The 20,768-nt window shown below is 26.3% G+C and overlaps 1 protein-coding gene across 1 annotated transcript; it reads left to right on the top strand.

Annotated features, from left to right (window-relative positions):
• The first annotated feature begins 289 nt into the window (after window positions 1-289).
• LOC135922973 (argininosuccinate synthase-like) lies at window positions 290-20,394 on the top strand. Its single transcript, XM_065457537.1, has 5 exons — window positions 290-413; window positions 453-521; window positions 16,312-17,321; window positions 19,655-19,927; window positions 20,161-20,394. Exons 1-5 carry the CDS (start codon window positions 312-314, stop codon window positions 20,201-20,203), a joined length of 1,497 nt encoding a protein of 498 aa, XP_065313609.1. The 5' UTR covers window positions 290-311; the 3' UTR covers window positions 20,204-20,394.
• The last annotated feature ends 374 nt before the right edge of the window (window positions 20,395-20,768 follow it).

Raw genomic sequence — 20,768 nt, 5'->3', positions numbered from 1 at the left:
TGCTTAAAAAAGCATTTTAATGAATGAATCGTCAGTCTAGGTATTATTATATGTCATTGGGTATTATGAAATGGATTTAATATGTTTATATTCGATTTTATAATTTTATTATTATGATCTTGTTATAGGATTATTTATGATTAATATAGTTTTGTATAAATGGTTTATTTGATTGCAATAAAGAATTACATCAAGTCCAAGTTTTATATATGAATATATATAATATATGTCATTAAGTTAAGCCAATAAATATATAAATTTTAATTCAATGGTTAGCACATATTGGAGCCATCAATCCAAATTTTAAACCCATGTCTTCAAAAAAAGTTATATTAGCTTATTCTGGGGGATTGGATACATCATGCATTTTAGTTTGGCTTATTGAAAATAATTATAATGTTATTGCTTTTATGGTATGATATTTATTAACATTTTATATATATTTTAATAAGGCTAATATAGGTCAAAATGAAGATTTTGAAGCTGCAAAAGTTAAAGCACACAATTTAGGAGCTCTCAAGGTGTGCATTATTTTATCATGGTTCGATTTTTAAAAATGGCTCTTTCAAAATTTAGGCCAAGAAATTACTCAGGCTTTTAGATTTTGTTTATAGATTTCCAAATTATTCTTCTATCTATGAGCAAATTCTCCAGGCTTGAGTAATATTTTTGAGCACAAGGTATGCTTAATTTACACAATACATAATTTTGTGCAGGTAATTATGCACTGCTTCATCAACATCATAATATATCATAGTTAATATAAAGAAAGTCTTTCTTAAAATAATTTCTTTGATGATTTAATTTACATATAATCTTAAACCATCTACCTTCTCTTTAACCTATGAATGATCAGTTTATTTTCCAGTTGATAAAAATGCTTGATTTTTTATAAATTTTATTTATTTTTGTCTAACTAAAAAATCATAAAATAATCCCTGCAAATATAACATCCTAAATATTAGACCATTTCCAAACTAAAATTTTTTCAATTCTGAGGTATTTTCAATTTTTTTTTACTACCAAACAACAACAATTTTTATTATACTGCTAATTTTTAATATTACAAAATATTTTAATAAAAAATGTGTTCAAAAAGATTCTATACTCTCAGGAAAGGGACGAATATTATTTGTCTTTTATAATATAAAAAGCATATATGGTATCTAAACATTATATTTTCAAAGAGACTATACAAGAATAATAAAATGTATATTTAGAAGGATAAGTTATCTAAGAAAAAGATAAGACTTAATTCTTGAATAGATTATATTTATTAAAGTATTGTTCATCAGATAAGATTTTATATTTTCATTATAAAATTTACTTTAAATGTAATGACATAAAAAATGGACAATGAATATATTAAATATCTACTACATTTATAATATTGAATTTAGAGATGCATTTAAAAAAATATAAGGGATAATAGTTGGTGCTGCCATAACTTATAAAGAATTAAAACTATAATATGACATTCCACATAACTACGTAATAAATAATTTGCAAAGTTTTTATTTATAAATATATTATTTTATAATACAATAAATATATGTAAATATAGTGAAATTTCTGTAAAAATATATGCAAATTGTAAAAAATATTTCAATAACATTCATATTAGCTAAGTTGTTCTAAGATATTCTTGGATAATGTAATATCTGTTCCTCTAAATATTCATTTCTATAATAATGATCATGGATGCATTAATATTATAATTTCTAGGGCTGTGCCTAGTGTTGTTAAAACGCCGCAAGTCGCGACCCCGACCCAAAGCTCGGGTCGTTTTTTCGACTTCGACCCGAGTTCAAGCCGAAAAAAACGACTTCGACCCAAAATATGGGTCGTTTTTTACGACTCCTACTCAAAATTTGGGTGGTATTTTTCGACTCAAACTTGAAGTTTAGATCGTATTTTTCAACTCCAACTCAAAGTTTGGGTCGTTTTTCTGACTCAGACTCAAACATCGGGTCGTTTTATTCAATCCGACCCAAAATATGGATCTTTTTTTTAAAGACGACTTAAAGTTAGGGTTGCTTTTTTTCACCCCTACCAATATCTAGATCATTTTTTTCGACCAAAAGTCAAATAACATTTAGTATATATTTATATTATAGGCGGGAAAGTTACTTAAAGCTTCTTTAAATTATAATGCTCTGATTAACTATTCATCATAGTTATATTTTAAAATTTTTAAGTGAAGATGTAACATAGAAAAGTGCCATTTGTCATGATGGTTATTTTTGAACTTTTTTAAATGAAATAGATAAAAATATATATTGTAGACATGTTAAATCAAAATTTCAGTGATGATGTACCATAGATAAGTGGTAATTGTCATAATCGCTATTTTTGAACTTTTTTGAGTTTTTTTAAAGCAAATTGCTAAAATTATATATTCTAAACATGTTAAATTAAAAATTCAGTGAGGATGTATCATAGATAGGTGACAATTGTCATAATCGCTATTTTTGAACTTTTTCAAATTTTTTTAAAGGAAATATCTAAAAATATATATTCTAAACATGTTAGATTAAAAATTCAGTGAGGATGTATCATAGATAGGTGACAATTGTCATAATCGCTATTTTTGAACTTTTTCAATTTTTTTTAAAGGAAATAGCTAAAAATATATATTCTAAACATGTTAAATTAAAAATTCAGTGAGGATGTATCATATAAGGTGACAATTGTCATAATCGCTATTTTTGAACTTTTTCAATTTTTTTTAAAGGAAATAGCTAAAAATATGTATTCTAAACATGTTAAATTAAAAATTCAGTGAGGATGTATCATAGATAGGTGACAATTGTCATAATCGCTATTTTTGAACTTTTTCAAATTTTTTAAAGGAAATATCTAAAAATATATATTCTAAACATGTTAAATTAAAAATTCAGTGAGGATGTATCTTAGATAGGTGACAATTGTCATAATCGCTATTTTTGAATTTTTTCAATTTTTTTTAAAGGAAATATCTAAAAATAAAAATAGCGATTATGACAATTGTCACCTATCTATGATACATCCTCACTGAATTTTTAATTTAACATGTTTAGAATATATATTTTTAGCTATTTCCTTTAAAAAAATTTGAAAAAGTTCAAAAATAGCGATTATGACAATTGTCACCTATCTATGATACATCCTCACTGAATTTTTAATTTAACATGTTTAGAATATATATTTTTAGATATTTCCTTTAAAAAAATTTGAAAAAGTTCAAAAATAGCGATTATGACAATTGTCACCTATCTATGATACATCCTCACTGAATTTTTAATTTAACATGTTTAGAATACATATTTTTAGCTATTTCCTTTAAAAAAATTTGAAAAGTTCAAAAATAGCGATTATGACAATTGTCACCTATCTATGATACATCCTCACTGAATTTTTAATTTAACATGTTTAGAATATATATTTTTAGCTATTTCCTTTAAAAAAATTGAAAAAGTTCAAAAATAGCGATTATGACAATTGTCACCTATCTATGATTCATCCTCACTGAATTTTTAATTTAACATGTTTAGAATATATATTTTTAGATATTTCTTTTAAAAAAATTTGAAAAAGTTCAAAAATAGCGATTATGACAATTGTCACCTATCTATGATACATCCTCACTGAATTTTTAATTTTACATGTTTAGAATATATATTTTTAGATATTTCCTTTAAAAAAATTTGAAAAAGTTCAAAAATAGCGATTATGACAATTGTCACCTATCTATGATACATCCTCACTGAATTTTTAATTTAACATGTTTAGAATATATATTTTTAGCAATTTGCTTTAAAAAAACTCAAAAAAGTTCAAAAATAGCGATTATGACAATTACCACTTATCTATGGTACATCATCACTGAAATTTTGATTTAACATGTCTACAATATATATTTTTATCTATTTCATTTAAAAAAGTTCAAAAATAATCATCATGACAAATGACACTTTTCTACGGTACATCTTCACTTAAAAATTTTTAAATATAACTATGATGAATATTATAATTTAAAGAAGCTTTAAGTAACTTTCCCGCCGATAATATTAATATATACTAAATGTTATTTGACTTTTGGTCGAAAAAAATGATCTAGATATTGGGTTAGGGGTGAAAAAAAGCAACCCTAACTTTAAGTCGTCTTTAAAAAAAAAGATCCATATTTTGGGTCGGATTGAATAAAACGACCCGATGTTTGAGTCTGAGTCAGAAAAACGACCCAAACTTTGAGTTGGAGTCGAAAAATACGATCTAAACTTCAAGTTTGAGTCGAAAAATACGACCCAAATTTCAAGTTTGAGTCGAAAAATACGACCCAAATTTCAAGTTTAAGTCGAAAAATACAACCCAAATTTTGAGTTGGAGTCGTAAAAAACGACCCATATTTTGGGTCGAGGTCGTTTTTTTCGGCTTGGACTTGGGTCGGAGTCTAAAAAACGACCCATATTTTGGGTCGAAGTCGTTTTTTTCGGCTTGAACTCGGGTCGAAGTCGTGAAAAACGACCAAAACTTTGAGTTGGAGTCGAAAAAACGACCCAAAATTTGGGTGAGCTCTGTTCGAGCCTACTCGGCTAAGCCGATTAACAACACTAGCTGTGCCGATCCACATATTTTTCACCGATCCGATCCGATATTGGTTCAAAACTGATCCGATATTTATATTAATTTTTCACCACCCCTCTTTGAACCAAATGTAATTAATAAATCAATATTTTTTATGCATAAAAGAATTATGCATAATTTAATTTTTTTATTTCAACAATAATTTTTAAAAAAATATATAATAATATATCCATTTTATGTTGGTTTATAAAATTGTAATATTTAATATATAAAATTATAATATATTAGATTTTTTTAAATAAATATAAGAGCCTCTAGATTTTCAGGCAATAGGCTTCTACGATAAGGACTATCAATATCCCCTGCCGTACTGAAGGCAGACTCAGATGGGACATTTGTTGCTGGAGGAGCCAAATACGTGCAAGTGTTGATAAAGTTAGATATTTTACAGCATTAACTCTCCAATATTCAAGTGGATTCACTGGGGATATAATATCAATATCATCAATGTTATTCGAGTTTTCTAAATAAATAACACAAATATAAAATTAGCATTTATAAAATAGTGGGTTTCATACAAACCCAATCTTTTGTTGATTTTGAAAAATCACCCAAACAAATGGGTCAATCATAGCCCAACCAAGCAATATTTAAATTAATATGAAAAATATGTTGTTATACTTTCTATATATAAAGATTCTTTTAAATATTCCTTGATTTCTATTAGGTATGGCAGGTCATCATTTACATTACTATCGATTTCATTTATTACTAGTTTTTCTTTGATTTTCAATTTATAAGCATCCCTTAAATTAAATTTGCATTTTTTAATGTTATGTGGAACATTTTTCTCATTGACATTACCTAAGTTAACAATAAAATCTAAATTTATTTTTAAAAATATAAAACCTGGCGAATCTTTATTAGAAATTGGAAGTTGAACATTATCATCACCTTAAAAAAAAGACTCACATGCAGTCCTGAGCTTTTCTATGTATGATATGTTTTTTGGCAAAAAGAAATCCTTATATCGAGGATCAAGTAATGTTGCGACAACATAATTGTCATCATCATAAATATCAAAAAACCGAGTTGTTAATTGATTATTAGTGGTATTCTTCATAGTCTGCACACCTCTATCTGTGTCCCCATTAATTGTTAATTCACTTTTCAGAATTTCAACAAAGGGTATAACATTGCTAATTGAACATGATTCCGTACTTATTTCTTTTGTTACTCTCTGAATTGGTTCAAGAACATCAATTACCCTTTCTGCTAATTCCCACTCATATAATGAGAGATTTCCCAAATTAGGATTATCGATAATAAACAGCTGTACCACCCTTTTTTGTTCTATCAATCTTTCGAGCATATAATAGGTAGAATCCCAACGGGTGGGCACATCCTGGATTAATTTGTGCTGGGCTAGACTTAATCGAATTTGGATTTCTTTTAGACAATTTTGTGCAATAGAAGAATGTTTAAAGTGTCCTACTATTTTTCTAACCCGGGCAAGCATGTCAATAATAGATCTCTGTGATAAAATTGCTGCCTGTGCAACCAATTGCAAACTATGTGCAAAACACGAAACGCTTTGAAATTTCCCATTTTTCATGGCCAAAGTTATATTGGGTGCATTATCTCTAATGATTAGGTGTATTTTATTTTTCTTTATACCCCAATAATTAATAATTTCATCTAAAATTTGAGCAATATTTATTGCTGTATGCGACTCATTAAATGTTTTAACATTTAGAACTCTATTAATTTGTTGAAAATTTTGGTTTATATAGTGGCATGTTAATGAGATGTGAGAATCGCCACCTGAATTTCTAGTCCATATATCTACCGTAAAGGATAAAAAAGAATCGTCAACCAAAATTTCTTTACGAATTTTTTCGGAGAGTTTTTCATATATATCCGGAATAACTCCTTGCGAAAAATACTTTCTATTGGGAATTTTGTAATTTGGACATAAATGATGTAAAAGCCTTTTAAAGCCTATATCCTCCAAGATAGAAATCGGCTTCACACGCTATCATTTCCCCTATAAATTTAGCAATTATTATTGATTTAGGATCAGAATGTTTCCAAATATTAGTTTTATTAAGAATGGCTGACTTTCAGGGCTCTTTTTTTTAAAAATTAGATTTGTTTTTTCTAATATTTCTCGTTCTTTTTGTGTTAGCTCTTCGAATTCCTTTTGATGGCAACGCTTCAGATGTTTCCTAATGTTAGTTGTATTGAACGAATTTTTCAGTATTCCTCCCCGTGAAATTAGAATTCCGCAGATGACGCATTTTGCAAAATTACCTTCATCTTTATCAAAATATTACCATAATTCAGAAACCATATTTAAAATAAATTTTATTTAAATTATAAATAATAAAATTGGTGTTATTTTTTAAAAAAATTAAAAATAAATAAAACTTTAGGTGTTCCTTTCTATTTTTATAAAAAAACTTGTAAAATCTATTTAAAAAAATAAATAACATTTGCATTGTTTAAAAAAAATTATTTATAAAATATTATTAATGTAAAATAGAAACTCGAAAAAATTTATTTTTTTTTTAAATATTTAAAAAAAAATTTTTTTATTAAAAAATAATAATTCAAAGTTATTACTCAAAAGTTTTATAAGAATTGCATTTTTAGTAAAAGGATCGGATCGGGTTTTTTACAGGTATCGGGCCGATCCGATATTTAATATCGGCACAGCCCTAATAATTTCCTTCCAATACTGAGTAGTGTTGTTAAAGTTGAAACATAACTAGTTAACATTGGTAAAAATATAACTAGTTATAGTTACATTATAAGCTACTTTCTGGTTCTTATAAATTTTAAAATGGTCTATTAATTCTAAAAATGGGTTTCAGGTTATGTATTAGAATTAATGATTTTTTCACTCAATTTGCAAATATGATATTTATATATACAGTTGTTGCAAATATTTATTTTAAACTTATTGCAAATATATATTTTAATGTTAATTCATATAGAACTGTATAAAATTAGAGTTTTTTTTTGTTAAGAAAATTGTGGTAATAAGAAATAGTGATCTGTATCGGGCCTAATTATTCAAGCTCGGCCCACCCCAAAATTTTTTTGATTAAGTTTTACCCGGCCCAGCCCGAATTTATTTAAATATAGAAATTAATTTTTATAATAACTCGAAACGATATATGTTATTTGGCGTCTATTTTCTATAGATAAAATCACATTTTTTTTACATAAAAAATTCAACATAAAATTGATATATTTAGATATATTTTAAAAAATTTCTAAGGCCTGACCTGGCCTGAATTTTCTTAAAAAATATTAGGCCGGCCCATAAGGGAAGGGTATTAGATAATTTTTTTTTATTTAATTATATATGCATGCATCCTATTGTATAATTTGGAAAACACTTTAGATCATAGAATTTACGTATTTTTTTTAGAAGGCAAAAAAATCCTGAACAAAAAGACCATGGCAAAAATACCTTAGATAATAGAATGAAGGTTATTTGATTAAACCTTTGTTGAAGGAAATGATATTTGATATCTGCATTATAATATTTCTTTTTCTTTCATAGTCTTTGTCTTTTCTTACTAGTAAGTAATGATGACTAATTTAGCATTTTATACAAAAATTATTTAATTCCAAAATAATCTAAATCTTTGTCTTTCCTTATACTAAGTTTTATTTAGTAAAATTTAAAAAAAAAATACATTTATAACTTATGAAATTCCAGAGTATAAATCAGAGACCTGCAGAGGCACCATTTGCACGGCCCGGCCCGGTTTTAAATTTTTTAGGCCCGGCCCGGCCCGGATATTTTTTAAAAAAATTTTTTACGGCCCGGCCCGGATTTAAAGATTTAAGGCCCGGCCCGGATAAATTAAAAAAAAATTTTTTACGGCCCGGCCCGGATTTAAAAATTTCAGGCCCAGCTCGGAATTTTTTAAAATTATATTCGACCTGGTATATACAAAAATTCACCTATGAGGTATTTTACCATATTTTTCAGCGAGTATTATCGCTTATTATTTAAAAAATACATGAAAAAAGCTAATATTTTGAGAATATTATATTGAATTTATAAAAATTATAAAACTGTTATTTATAAAAATGGATATTTTGAGCATATACTATATTTTTTGCATTTATAAAAATAAAACTAATATTCATAAAAATGGTAATAATATTTTGAGCATATACTATATTTTATATTGCATTTAAAAAAAATAAAACTAATATTAAATTTATAAAAATGGAAAATATTTTGAGAATATAATATATTGTATTTAATTTACTATTTAATTTATAAAATAAAAATAAATCGCTATTTAAAAAAATGCATGTATAATAAATAGTATTTTGAAAATATAATCTAATTGCACAATATTAATATAATTTATTTTATAATTCTTAAATATTTTATATTACATTTATAGGTTGGTTTTTCAGGTGTAAAAAAATTTATTAATTTTCATGGATTTACCATCACATTTATGTCTTTTTAGATGTGATGTACCATGTTTATAATTATAAGATAATATACTTGAACAATTCTTACATTGTACGTAGCCAATGTTTTTTTTATTTTCATCTATGATGATGTTAAATTTAGCCCATATTTCAGATTTTAAATTATTATTTGTATTTCTAAAAGAATAAATATTATTTTTAATTTTATTAATTATATCATCAGTATTTTGTGCCATGATATTTCTTTATTTGATTGTTTTGGTAAATATTCTAAAAATTTAGATACGAATTATAAAAAATATATTATTAATACTTGAATATTGGGGCTTATTTAAGATATTCCTTTATTTGATTGTTTTGGTAAAATATGTTGTAAAAATTTAGATATGAATTTTAAAAAAATATATTAATACTTTGAATAAATTTGCAGGAAATTAATAATTAGATCGATCTGTGGGTGTTAGGTAATATTAAAAAATAGGTTTATTACTTGAATTTGATTACAAAATTATAAAACCCAGCAATGTAACAATTTAAGAAAAGAAAATCTATTTGGACATATCCTTTGCAAACACAAACAGACATTTAAACAAAATTTTAAATTTAATTTAAAATTAATTTAGCACAAAGCTAGTCCCTTGGAACCAAGGTTTACCCCTGCTAGGGATTAAACATGTGTAAATCGTTTGCCAGATCTTTTAATATTAACTCCATCATTAAAGCTGAAAATACAAAATATAAATATAGCCACCTTAATAATCTTTTTGTTTGTTCAGGTAGTCTCAGACACCTGTGGATCATTTGGACCCCAAGCCCTAAAATTATTCAAAATAATAGGGCAAAGATTACGTTTAATCACAGGTGATCCAAAAGAAGGCTTCTACCTACGACAAAGAATATCAATAAATTTGTCGATCCAAATGTATATCTATGCATGGGTCATTAAGCCCTACCGACCAAACCTAAAATATATTATTTTTTATTTCTCTTTTAATTATATATGTTTATAAAGTTATAGTCTAATTATAATTTTAATATTCTTTTATGATCAATTCACATATTAAAAATAAAATTAATTTTTTGAATATATTATTTAGATTTATTCATACATATTTTTAGAAGTAACTAGTTACTTTTGGTAAAAAAATATAACTAGTTACAATTTTTTAAATTTAACTAGTTACAGTTTTTTTAGCAAAAATATAACTAGTTACTTTAACAACACTAATACTGAGTACCATATTTTAGTTTAATAAAAGAAATATAAATATATATGAATTAAATAATGATGCTTAAAATTAATTAAATAAAAAGGTGCTTAGTAAACTCAACAAGATATGCAATATCAAACAATTTTACTGTTAGGCATATAAAATCCACAATTCATTCAATTCTTTATTTGAGTAATAACGGCTTAGCCTAAAAATCAGCGAAAACTAAATTAGTCAAAAATTCTGCATCAGTTAATCGTCCGTCAGTGTTCTGCACGATATGTCTAGTATTAATTATTATTTTTGTAAAATAATTTATTATATATTAAATTTTATTATATTATTATCAATAAATAAACATATTTATATGATTTAATATTTTTTATTTAAATTATGATATTATGAAAAATGTTTTTTTAATAAAAAAAATGATATTCTGCTAATATTATTTTTTTTACAATTTATTAATTATCTTCACGCCCAAAAAAGTATATAAAGAGGTGGTTTTTCTAAATAATTTTTTTTAAATATTTATATTAAACTCTTTTATGTTATTATCTTTTTAATGATAATATTTTAACAATTGTCATATTCGTAATGTTTTAAGATTTTTGAAATTTTTTGACACAAATGGGTAAAAATATAATTATATTGTAGAGATGTTAAATTAAAAATTTAATAAAGATGTTCCTTGGAAAAATGACAATTATCATAATCGGTATTTTGAAACATATTAGAATGCTAATAGGAAAAAATATGTATTTTTAACATGTTAAATTAAAATTCCAATTAAGATGTACCATATAAAAAAGACAAATATCATAATCATTATTTTTTAAATTTTTTGGACATAAATGGGCGAAAATAACTATTATTGACATGTTTAAATAAAACAGTGAAGATGTGCCCTAGATAAGTGACAATTGTCAATTGTTTTTTTAAAGTTTGTTTGACTCAAATGGGTAAAATATAGATTTTAAACATGTTAAACTTAAAATTTAGTGATGATATACCATTGATAAATGACAATTATCATAATCGTTATTTTTATAGTTTTTTAAATTTTTTTGATGTAAATGAGCTAAAATAAACATTGCTAATATGTTTAAATAAAACTTCAATGAAGATGTACCTTAGATAAATAAAAATTCTCATAATCTTTATTTTTTAAATTTTTTTGACACAAATGAGCAAAAATATAGATTGTCAACATGTTAAATTAAAAATTTAGTGTTGATGTACAATAGATAAGTGACAATTATCATAACCGTTATTTTTAAATTTTTTTGACGTAAATGGACTAAAATAAGTATTGCTAACATGTTTAAAGAAAACTTCATTGAAGATGTACCCTAGATAAGTTTGTCATAATCGTTATTTTTAAAGTTTTTTACTTTTTTTGATGCAAATGGATAAAATATAGATTGTAAAAATGTCAAATTAAAATTCATGAAGAGCTACCATAGGAAAGTGACAATTGTCATAATCGTTATTTTAAATATTTTCCAATATTTTTTGAGAAATCATTTTAAAAAAGATATTGTGTTTAAATTTTATTGAAATAATTCAGAAAAGTGCCAATTATCACAATCTTCGTTCTTTAACTTTCTTATTTTTTTGAGAAATATGTTGATACCATTTGACGGAACAAAAAAAACAAATGATATTTTTTATGCCCATAATCGTCCCTTGTATCCTGCTTAAAATTTGATAAAAATTTGAAGAGTAATTACTAAAGAGGGTTGTAACTCATGTTAAATTCTAAACTTTTATGATATAGATTCACAATCTTATTCCTTTAAAAAATTTTAATTCTACATCTATTAAAATGTAAAACCCTGAATTCACAGTTAGCCAAATTTTATATACTCAAGGCGAAATCGTGCTGAATCTGAATTCAGGGCAAGATTTTTATGAAGAACTTACAAACAATATGAATATTATTTTTCAATATGATACAATCAACATCCTATAAATTTTATCTTTAGATTTGGAATTTTATAAACATATTATAAAAATAAAAAATCAAATAACAGGATGTGTTCATAAAAATCGAATTATAAATCTAAATCTCTTTAATAAAAATATTACTTCATAATCAAAACACGATGATATTTAAATCTAAATAGAAAAATATAAATCGTGACTAATCCTGATTACATTTAAAATTCAAATCCTCTCTAACGTGACAGCCCTAATTAATGAATATTTATAATGAACCTGATAAAGTCAAAATCTCACTAACTGTGACAATCCTAATTAATGGCTATTTACAATGAAACAGATATTTATACTAAAACAATTTTAGAGTATTAGCAATCAAAATTTGATTTTTAATAATTCTATTTAAAATGTATTAGTATTATAACCTTGGAATAAAAGCCATAAATATTTTTTTGTAAAAACGATAAATCGCACGCTTTGAAAAAAAATTTATATTTCTCCCACAAAATAAAATTCTTTTACCAATTTCTTCCGCAATTTGAAGATGTTAACCTGGCAACCCTGTATATGACATGTTAAATATATCTTCCAAATTTACACCGTCGTTTTCTCTTATCAGTAATCTTTATAGAAATCAGTTATTTTACTAAGGGGGCCTCTACTTGCACTTTTAAGATAATTTTTTTTCAGCACTAGATCTACCCGAGCCTATTTAAAAAATTTTGTCCGAGCCCTAAAACATATTTTTAGATCCAACTTCACCAAAGTCCGACTAAAAAAATTTTATACATTGAGTTTAAATAATTATAATATCTAAGAAACAATTAAAAATTATCGACCTTAAATAAAAGTTTATTTAACCCCCATAATCTAATCATTCATATATAGTTGCATTTTATTTAATTTGTACATATAAATTTTATTCAATTAGTAAAGTTAAAATATAATTGAATTTGGAAGTTATTTTATTATATAAAAATAATTTGCATGATTTATATCGAAAAAAGAAGATATAATTGTTTATATATAGAAAAAATTTATAGAATAATTTATAATGAACATATTAATAGGGCTATGACGATCCACATATTGTTCACCGATCCGATATTTTTACTGATTTTTAATCACCCCTGTTTGAACCAAATGTAATTAAGAAATCAATATTTTTTATGCAAAATTCGAATTATGAATTTAATTTAATTTTTTTTATTTCTACAATTAAAACTATAATAAAAAAATATATATTTAATAATATATCTATTTTATGTTGGAATTATAAAATTGTAATATTTAATATATAAAATTATAATATATTAGATTTTTTAAATAAATATGAGAGCCTCTAGATTTTCTGGGAATAAGCTTCTACGATATGGACTATCTATATCTCCTGCCGTACTGAATGCAGACTCAGATGATTACGCAATAACGCATTTTGCAAAATTATCTTTGTCTTTTGTAAAATATTTCCATAATTCAGATATCATATTTAAAAAATTTTTTTTATTTAAAGTATAAATAAAAAAATTGGCGTTATTTAAAAAGATTTAAAATAAATAAAACTTTGGGTGTTCCTTTCTATTTTTATAAAAAAAACTTTTAAAATACTATAAATCTATTTTAAAAACGAAATAAAATTTAGAAAATATTATAATAATGTAAAATAAATATACATAACATAAAATAAAATAACAAAAAAAAGAAAAGTAAAAAGATCGGATCGGGTACACCCTATCCGATATTTTCAGAAAACGTTAAATATCGGCACCGATCCGATCCGATATTTAATATCGGCAGCACAGCCCTACATAGTGGTATGTTGGTTCCTATATAGCTTTTAAGTTTTAGCATGCAATTTGTGAATCCAGGACAATTAAGTTTATTTTTCCAATCTATTTCGTTAATTATGCTTACTCCAGTTCCAGTATCTAATTCCATTCTGATATCGCTGTTGTTTATTTTAACATTATCATTATCAATAGAATCACATAGTGAATAATTTTTATAATGCATAATATTTTTATTCAATTATTTGATGTTATAAATTAACAATTGTATTTGTATAAAATTATTAAGATAAGAAGATTCAAAATCATTAAAAAATGTAGTCAACCGATTTTAAATCATTAAAGATAACACTAGCAAAAATCTTCATTTAGCCTCTCAAGTCTTTAAGCTGGTTTCTAAGTTCTTTATTGTTAAAGGAAGAACCCGAGGAAAAAGGATCACGGGTCATCAAGACCGTCGTTCCTGTAATCGCATCTCTCAACATGTCCAAAATTATTGTTGATGCTGTTAGAATAAGAGCTGAAATTAGCAGCACTCGGTGCACCGCTATTGGAGTGCGACAGCAAATAAATTGGCGAGAGAAGGCATAGAGTCAAAGACTGTCTTCTTCGGAGGAATTTGAAAAAGGACTGAAGATATGTTGGGTTGATCTTTAGAATGATGAGTAGGATATGATATATACATAATGATGAGTCAAGTTTATCAGGCTTAAAGCAAGTCACTCTCTTTTTTTAATATTTATGGGTCGGGCATCTTTTACATTTCTAGCCTGAGAAAAATCTTCAATGTCCATAACCTACCCGAAACTCTGCTTGGGCGGAAAGCCTGTGTATGTCTCTAGTTGTACCCCTCTTTTCGTTTAAGGGAATGTTTAAAAGTGTCTTAATTATTTCATGCCTAAGTATAAATAATGATTTTTTATCATCAGAATTAACTCGGTTCCGTATCCTCCACGAATTTACCATGGCTACACTACTAGAATTTTTAAAAATAGACCACCATCGTATATTTGTTTATGTTGACACTATATTATCCCTCAGATCAACGTTATCATTTTTTTTTAAAGTTATGAAATAAAGCTGACAAATTAATTATGATATCAATAAAGGCAATTGAGAATTTAAAAGACAATAGATATATGAAATGAAGATTTTAATAGAATTGAAAGTTAGATATTTAAATAATTCTATTTCAATCAGCAAAAGCATTTTCACCTTCACCGCTACTAATGATTAAAATAGATAATGGGTTTAAGGAACTTGAATTGTGACAAAATCTTAAATAGAGTGAAAATATAAATAAAACTTAAAATTACCAATATTTAGTTGACCTTATTGACTTATCGGAGTTGGAACTTAGATTTTAACCCTTTGAAAATGTTTCTGTTCATGGCATGAAGAACAAAAGTTACCACGTTTATCTAAAATATTTTCTATAAAAAAAGATCGCAAGGATATATGTCTTATTAGAATATGTAATCCATTGGAGGGCAGAATCTTTCAGCCTTAAATCATTTATTTACTACTTAAATTTGAAGAAAAATTTAATAAATGTATTTGCAGAGTACCCCTTATAAATTTCAGATTATTTGATTTATAATAATTATATAGATTTTTCATATAAATTAGAAATAATTTCAGTTATAAATGTAATTTATTTCGCTTTACTTCCTGTAGAAATTTAGTTTAGCGAATTTAATTAATAAGCTAAATTAGAAGTTACCATGGGCCGGCCCAATAAAATGAAAAGATTTTTTGTTCCAGCCAATTAAATAAATTTGTACAAGTTGCCCGGCTAGTAATATTTTTTTATAAAAAAAAGACATAATTTTGCCTAATTGTAAAATGTCACCTCCCCCTGGATAGAATACACTGAGGGAAAAATAGATTCCCACATTCCCTACCCTTATTTTATAAAAAATTATTTGATTATTAAATTGGTTTATATACATTTATTTATTAATATCATTCAAATTAATAGACCATTAATATAAATGGGCAATGTCTAAAAGCAGTTATAAATATTCTTACAATAGAAAATCCGCTAAGCATTGAGACACGAGTTTATTTATTTTTGATTTCTTAAAGTTTCGCTATATTTTCAAAAATACCCAAGTTCAAATGATAGTTTTTGACTAAATAGAGCCACTACCCAACTATAATCATTAGATTAAAACGGATTTAAATAGTTTTTAAGATTATTATTTCATTTGGATAGGCTTTGTTAGGACATAAACTTGAATTATAAGTATAAATCCTTAATGATTTACTTACTATTCTTTTAATATTATTTATTAATCACGTTCAAAACATTGGAAAATATATGACTTAAGGTAATTGTGAAAGATATTAGACTTTCATTTTTAACGGACTACGTTTACCCACTGCTAAAATCAGGAGCTCTATACGAAGACCGATACATGATGGGAACGGCTATCGCCCGCCCTTGTATAGCGGCTGAGATGATAAGGATAGCCAAAGAGGAAGGAGCTCAATATGTTTCCCATGGGGCTACGGGAAAAGGAAATGATCAAGTCCGTTTTGAGCTAGCTTGTTACGCCCTTTATCCCGCTCTAAAGATCATCGCTCCCTGGAAAATCCCAGCTTTTTATGAAAGATTCCCCGGCCGTCCCGAATTATTTGAATATGCTAAAAGCAAAGGGGTCCCATTGCCTTCGACTTTGACACCCAAAACTCCTTGGAGCGTTGATGCAAACCTTATGCACACCTCCTATGAATCGGGGCTTCTTGAGGATCCTTACAATTCAGCTCCGTCTGACCTCTACCAAACCACTGCTGACCCTTTTACTGATTTAACTAAACACAGGGATTCCGAGAACATGAATAGCATAGACTTGTCTAAAAAGAGACCTAAACACGCCGGTAAAGATGATGTGAGTGCTTTAAAATCAGAAGTTAGCACTGATTTTTGTCTTTCCGGTACTCCATCTCAGCCTCAGGAAATAGAAATTGAATTTAAGTCCGGGGAACCAGTAAAATTGATTGTTTATTATTCCAAGGGAGGGGGTGGCCACACACTCACAAAAGATGATTTGATTAATAAATCTTCGGTCAAAAAATCTCATGGCAAAGAATTTTCTAATGACTCTGTGGGAGATAACAATATTTTAATGGTTATCAAAAATGATCCGCTATCCCTTTTTATTAAACTCAATCATATAGCAGGACAACACGGTGTTGGTCGTTTAGACATTGTTGAAAATCGATTTGTGGGTATGAAATCGAGAGGGATTTACGAGACACCTGCTTTCACCGTTTTATTCGAAGCTCACAGAGATCTGGAAGCTCTTGTTTTAGACAGAGAAGTTCGAAAAATAAAAAGGTTTATATTATTTATATCTTTTTGAGGCCTGGACCTACCAGTAAAAAATTCAGATATGCTTGTATCTAGCTTGCGCATGTCGCCCTATTGGCTTTATCGTAAATAGGCATTATTTTTTTTAAATAAACTGTTTTTATATAGATCTGCAAACAAAATTTTATAAAATTTTTCCTGGCCAGAACGAATCTGTTTTAAATGGTCCAGGTCCCATGCACCTCTTATGTTTATTTTCTTTATCTTTAGCATCGTTATTTAAGACCCATTCATCATAATCACACAAATTGATTTTGGTGCTTGTCTTATTCTCACTATTTCCAATACACACGCTTTATTCAACATATTCGAACCATCTCAACGACATCTTTATTGACCGTTTTGCTATGATATAACATCAAATCTCGCACAGCATACACAAACCCTTTACTTCAGCGCCAACGAGACAATTTTAAATAGTTAATATTTTTCTGAACTTTCTTCATGCATAAATATAATTCCAATCTGCGCTCAGGATATCACATCAACGTTCTCATCTGCGCTAAGCATAACAAGTAGAAGACTTCCCTTCCTTTTCTTAAATCGACATTATTGCTTTTTAATTTTAAGTTTTTGGATTTTTTAAAATTATAATCAGATATTCCCTTTACTAACTTCTTTTATAAAATAAGTATTCCAATTACAAAATAAATTTCCACTATAATTCTCGTATTAAATTGTAGTAGGTCAAGGTTTATGTTTAAATTATTTTTTTTAGTAATTATTTCATAATAATATTAATCTCAATTTTTCTGCAAATAATGAAAATCGAATCAAGATTAACCCTATAATAATGATATTATTATGAATATTTTATTTAAATCATATAAAATCAAATTTAAAATATTTTTATTTTGATGAAAAATAAAAATGATTAAAAAATAAAGTTATAAAAATATGTGGCGATCTACAAATTTTTCACCGATCCGATTTTTAGATTAATTTTTATTTACCATAAATCTTTCAAGAAAATAAATAAACTAACTCTGATTAAGTGTACTTTCTTTTTTTATTCCCCAAAAGTTGGGCAATGTTTATGGCTGAATAAAGTGTTGTTAAATATTTCTATTTAGTAGATATTAAAAACGGAAAAATCGAGATTTTAGCAAAAATTTTATTATCTGAGCTTCTGTAATAAATTTCCATACCTTTCTATCAGCTGAATGTCACTTATTAAATATTTTTTAAATTCAAAAAATAATATCAAATTTTTAGCTACTTTATCATTTAAAATGATTTGATTTTTTTTAAAGCTCCCAAATAAATTAAATTTTGGCTTTTATTAAGTTATTATTAAGAAATAAATTATGTATAAAATAAAGAATATTATATAATTATATATAATTTACAATCATGAAATAACCAAAAACAATGAAAAAATCGGATTGGTTTTGAAAAACCGACTTCGATCAGATATTTAATTTCAGCACAGCCCTAAAAAAAATTTATGGATTTTTTAAGAAAAAGGATTATTGTTACTCTCACTCATTTTTATAAAACTTAATATAAAATAATCAAAAAATGTATATATTTTTAAAAAATCGTAAGTTTTAAAATAATTCAGATTTCTTTAAAATAACTTGTATCAACCCTTCCGATATTTCGAACAATCTTACCTTCTAGCAACAAATGCCATTTTTGCTTTTTCCAGACTCCCCCTTTTCCACTACAACTTTTGTCAGCCCATTTCCCACAGCGATAATAGCATTTGCCATATACGCCATGGCCAAGTGTTGATCTCCTTAATCTTTCGTCTCCGATAATTACCTTGGTCTTTTTTACATTGATTTTTAATCCTTTTGCTTCTATAGCTTTATCTTAGAATTTCTTTTCTTTCACTGTTTCCAATATAGGCAAGATCATCTGCATACAAGATCTCTCATAGAAGCTTTTGCATATCTAACTACCATCTCAATTACTATGTTAAATAGTAACGTATTCTATACCCTCTCATAATTCGACAAGGCCTAGTAACTTAATCCTTCACTTGCTCACCACTAAAGCTACGGTTGTCCTATCTTTCCATGAAGTAAAGCCAACTGCATGTCATCGATATTTAATCCCCTATCCGCTTCTCCAACATTATCGAGGAGCTTCATGGCCTGTTCCAAAAATTTAATAGGTGATCATAATCTAAGAGAACACATTCCCATATATGAGTTTATTTTTTAAGGCCCTCTTTTTTAAATATTATGTTAATAAACTTGCCATATGATTCCTAAGCAGGTGGGTTACTCATTGGGCCTAAAAACTCTTACAGAATTATAATTCTTTTATAAACCTTTTCATATAAACGCTAGATATCTTGCGGAACGTTTTTCCGAGCAAATTTACAATGGATTTTGGTTTTCTCCGGAATGCGAGTACACGCGATCTTGTTTGGAATTGAGTGAACGAGGTCTAGTATCAGGTTTCGTGAAAGTTATTCTTTTCAAAGGCCATGTATACATAATTTCCCGAAAAACATCAGATCCAAAATTATCCCTCTATAATCAAGATCTAGTGAGCATGGATGTTAAAGGAGATTATGATCCAGTCGATGCCAACGGTTTTATTAAAATCAACTCCTTAAGGTAAATAGTTGTACTTCATATTTCTTTTAAAAAAATTATTTCTCAAGCTTTATTTGACAAAATTTGGATAATAATAATAATTTTTTTTCTAAAATTTCTTGACCAAAAAATATAATTAAAATTTTTATGCTCATGACAATGCTAAAAGATAATTGTTTTAAGGCTACACTACAACTACAAGAATATCTTCAAATTATAATATAATAATTGGTTATTTTATTGTATGAATGCAGGTTAAAGGAGCACCAAAGACGAAAAGAAAGAATGAATTTTTGAATCTATTATTTACATTTCCTTTCAAATCGGTTTATAATTTTTCTTTAAATTAAATCATAGAGCACCATTTGGTAAAATTTTGACACAACATTTGCTCACTATTTTTTTTACATTTTGTTTTATATGAATATCCAATCAAACTTTAATTTATATTTAAAAATGATATTTATATATATTATTGTTAATTATTGATAAAACGTGGCGGTTATAATTATTTAATAACATATATATTAGGCAAACGTTACATTCAAAATTTTGGTTGGCTTGCTACCGTTATTTAAATACCATAAATATTGTATATTTCAGTGTCTGGAAAAAATCCAAAGATTTTAAATTTTTGAGCAAAGAATCTTTGAAGATCATAAAATTTAAGATTTTTTTTAACCCTTCAATACTCCGGTGAAAAAAATCAAGTTAATACTCGGGTGGGGTTTAATAAACCCCAATTTCAAATGCATATATCTCCAGTTATATTCATTATTTAGATTTAATATTTGGATATAAGATAGAACTAACCTTAAACCTGATAAAATAATTATTTATTTTTATTTCTTAAGTTTAAATT

This window comes from Gordionus sp. m RMFG-2023, chromosome 1, assembly GCF_954871325.1.
Source record: "Gordionus sp. m RMFG-2023 chromosome 1, tfGorSpeb1-WG-v2, whole genome shotgun sequence".
NCBI lineage: Eukaryota > Metazoa > Nematomorpha > Gordioida > Chordodea > Parachordodidae > Gordionus > Gordionus sp. m RMFG-2023.
This window is presented reverse-complemented; position numbering and strand designations above follow the sequence as displayed.

What these genes read in the sequence shown, in the direction of transcription:
- LOC135922973 (XM_065457537.1), top strand. Translation starts at nt 312, where the DNA reads ATGTCTTCAAAAAAAGTTATATTAGCTTATTCTGGGGGATTGGATACA. An exon ending in ATAATGTTATTGCTTTTATG is followed by an intron (nt 414 to 452) that starts GTATGATATTTA and finishes TATTTTAATAAG; the next exon opens with GCTAATATAGGTCAAAATGA. An exon ending in GAAGTTCGAAAAATAAAAAG is followed by an intron (nt 17,322 to 19,654) that starts GTTTATATTATT and finishes TATAAACGCTAG; the next exon opens with ATATCTTGCGGAACGTTTTT.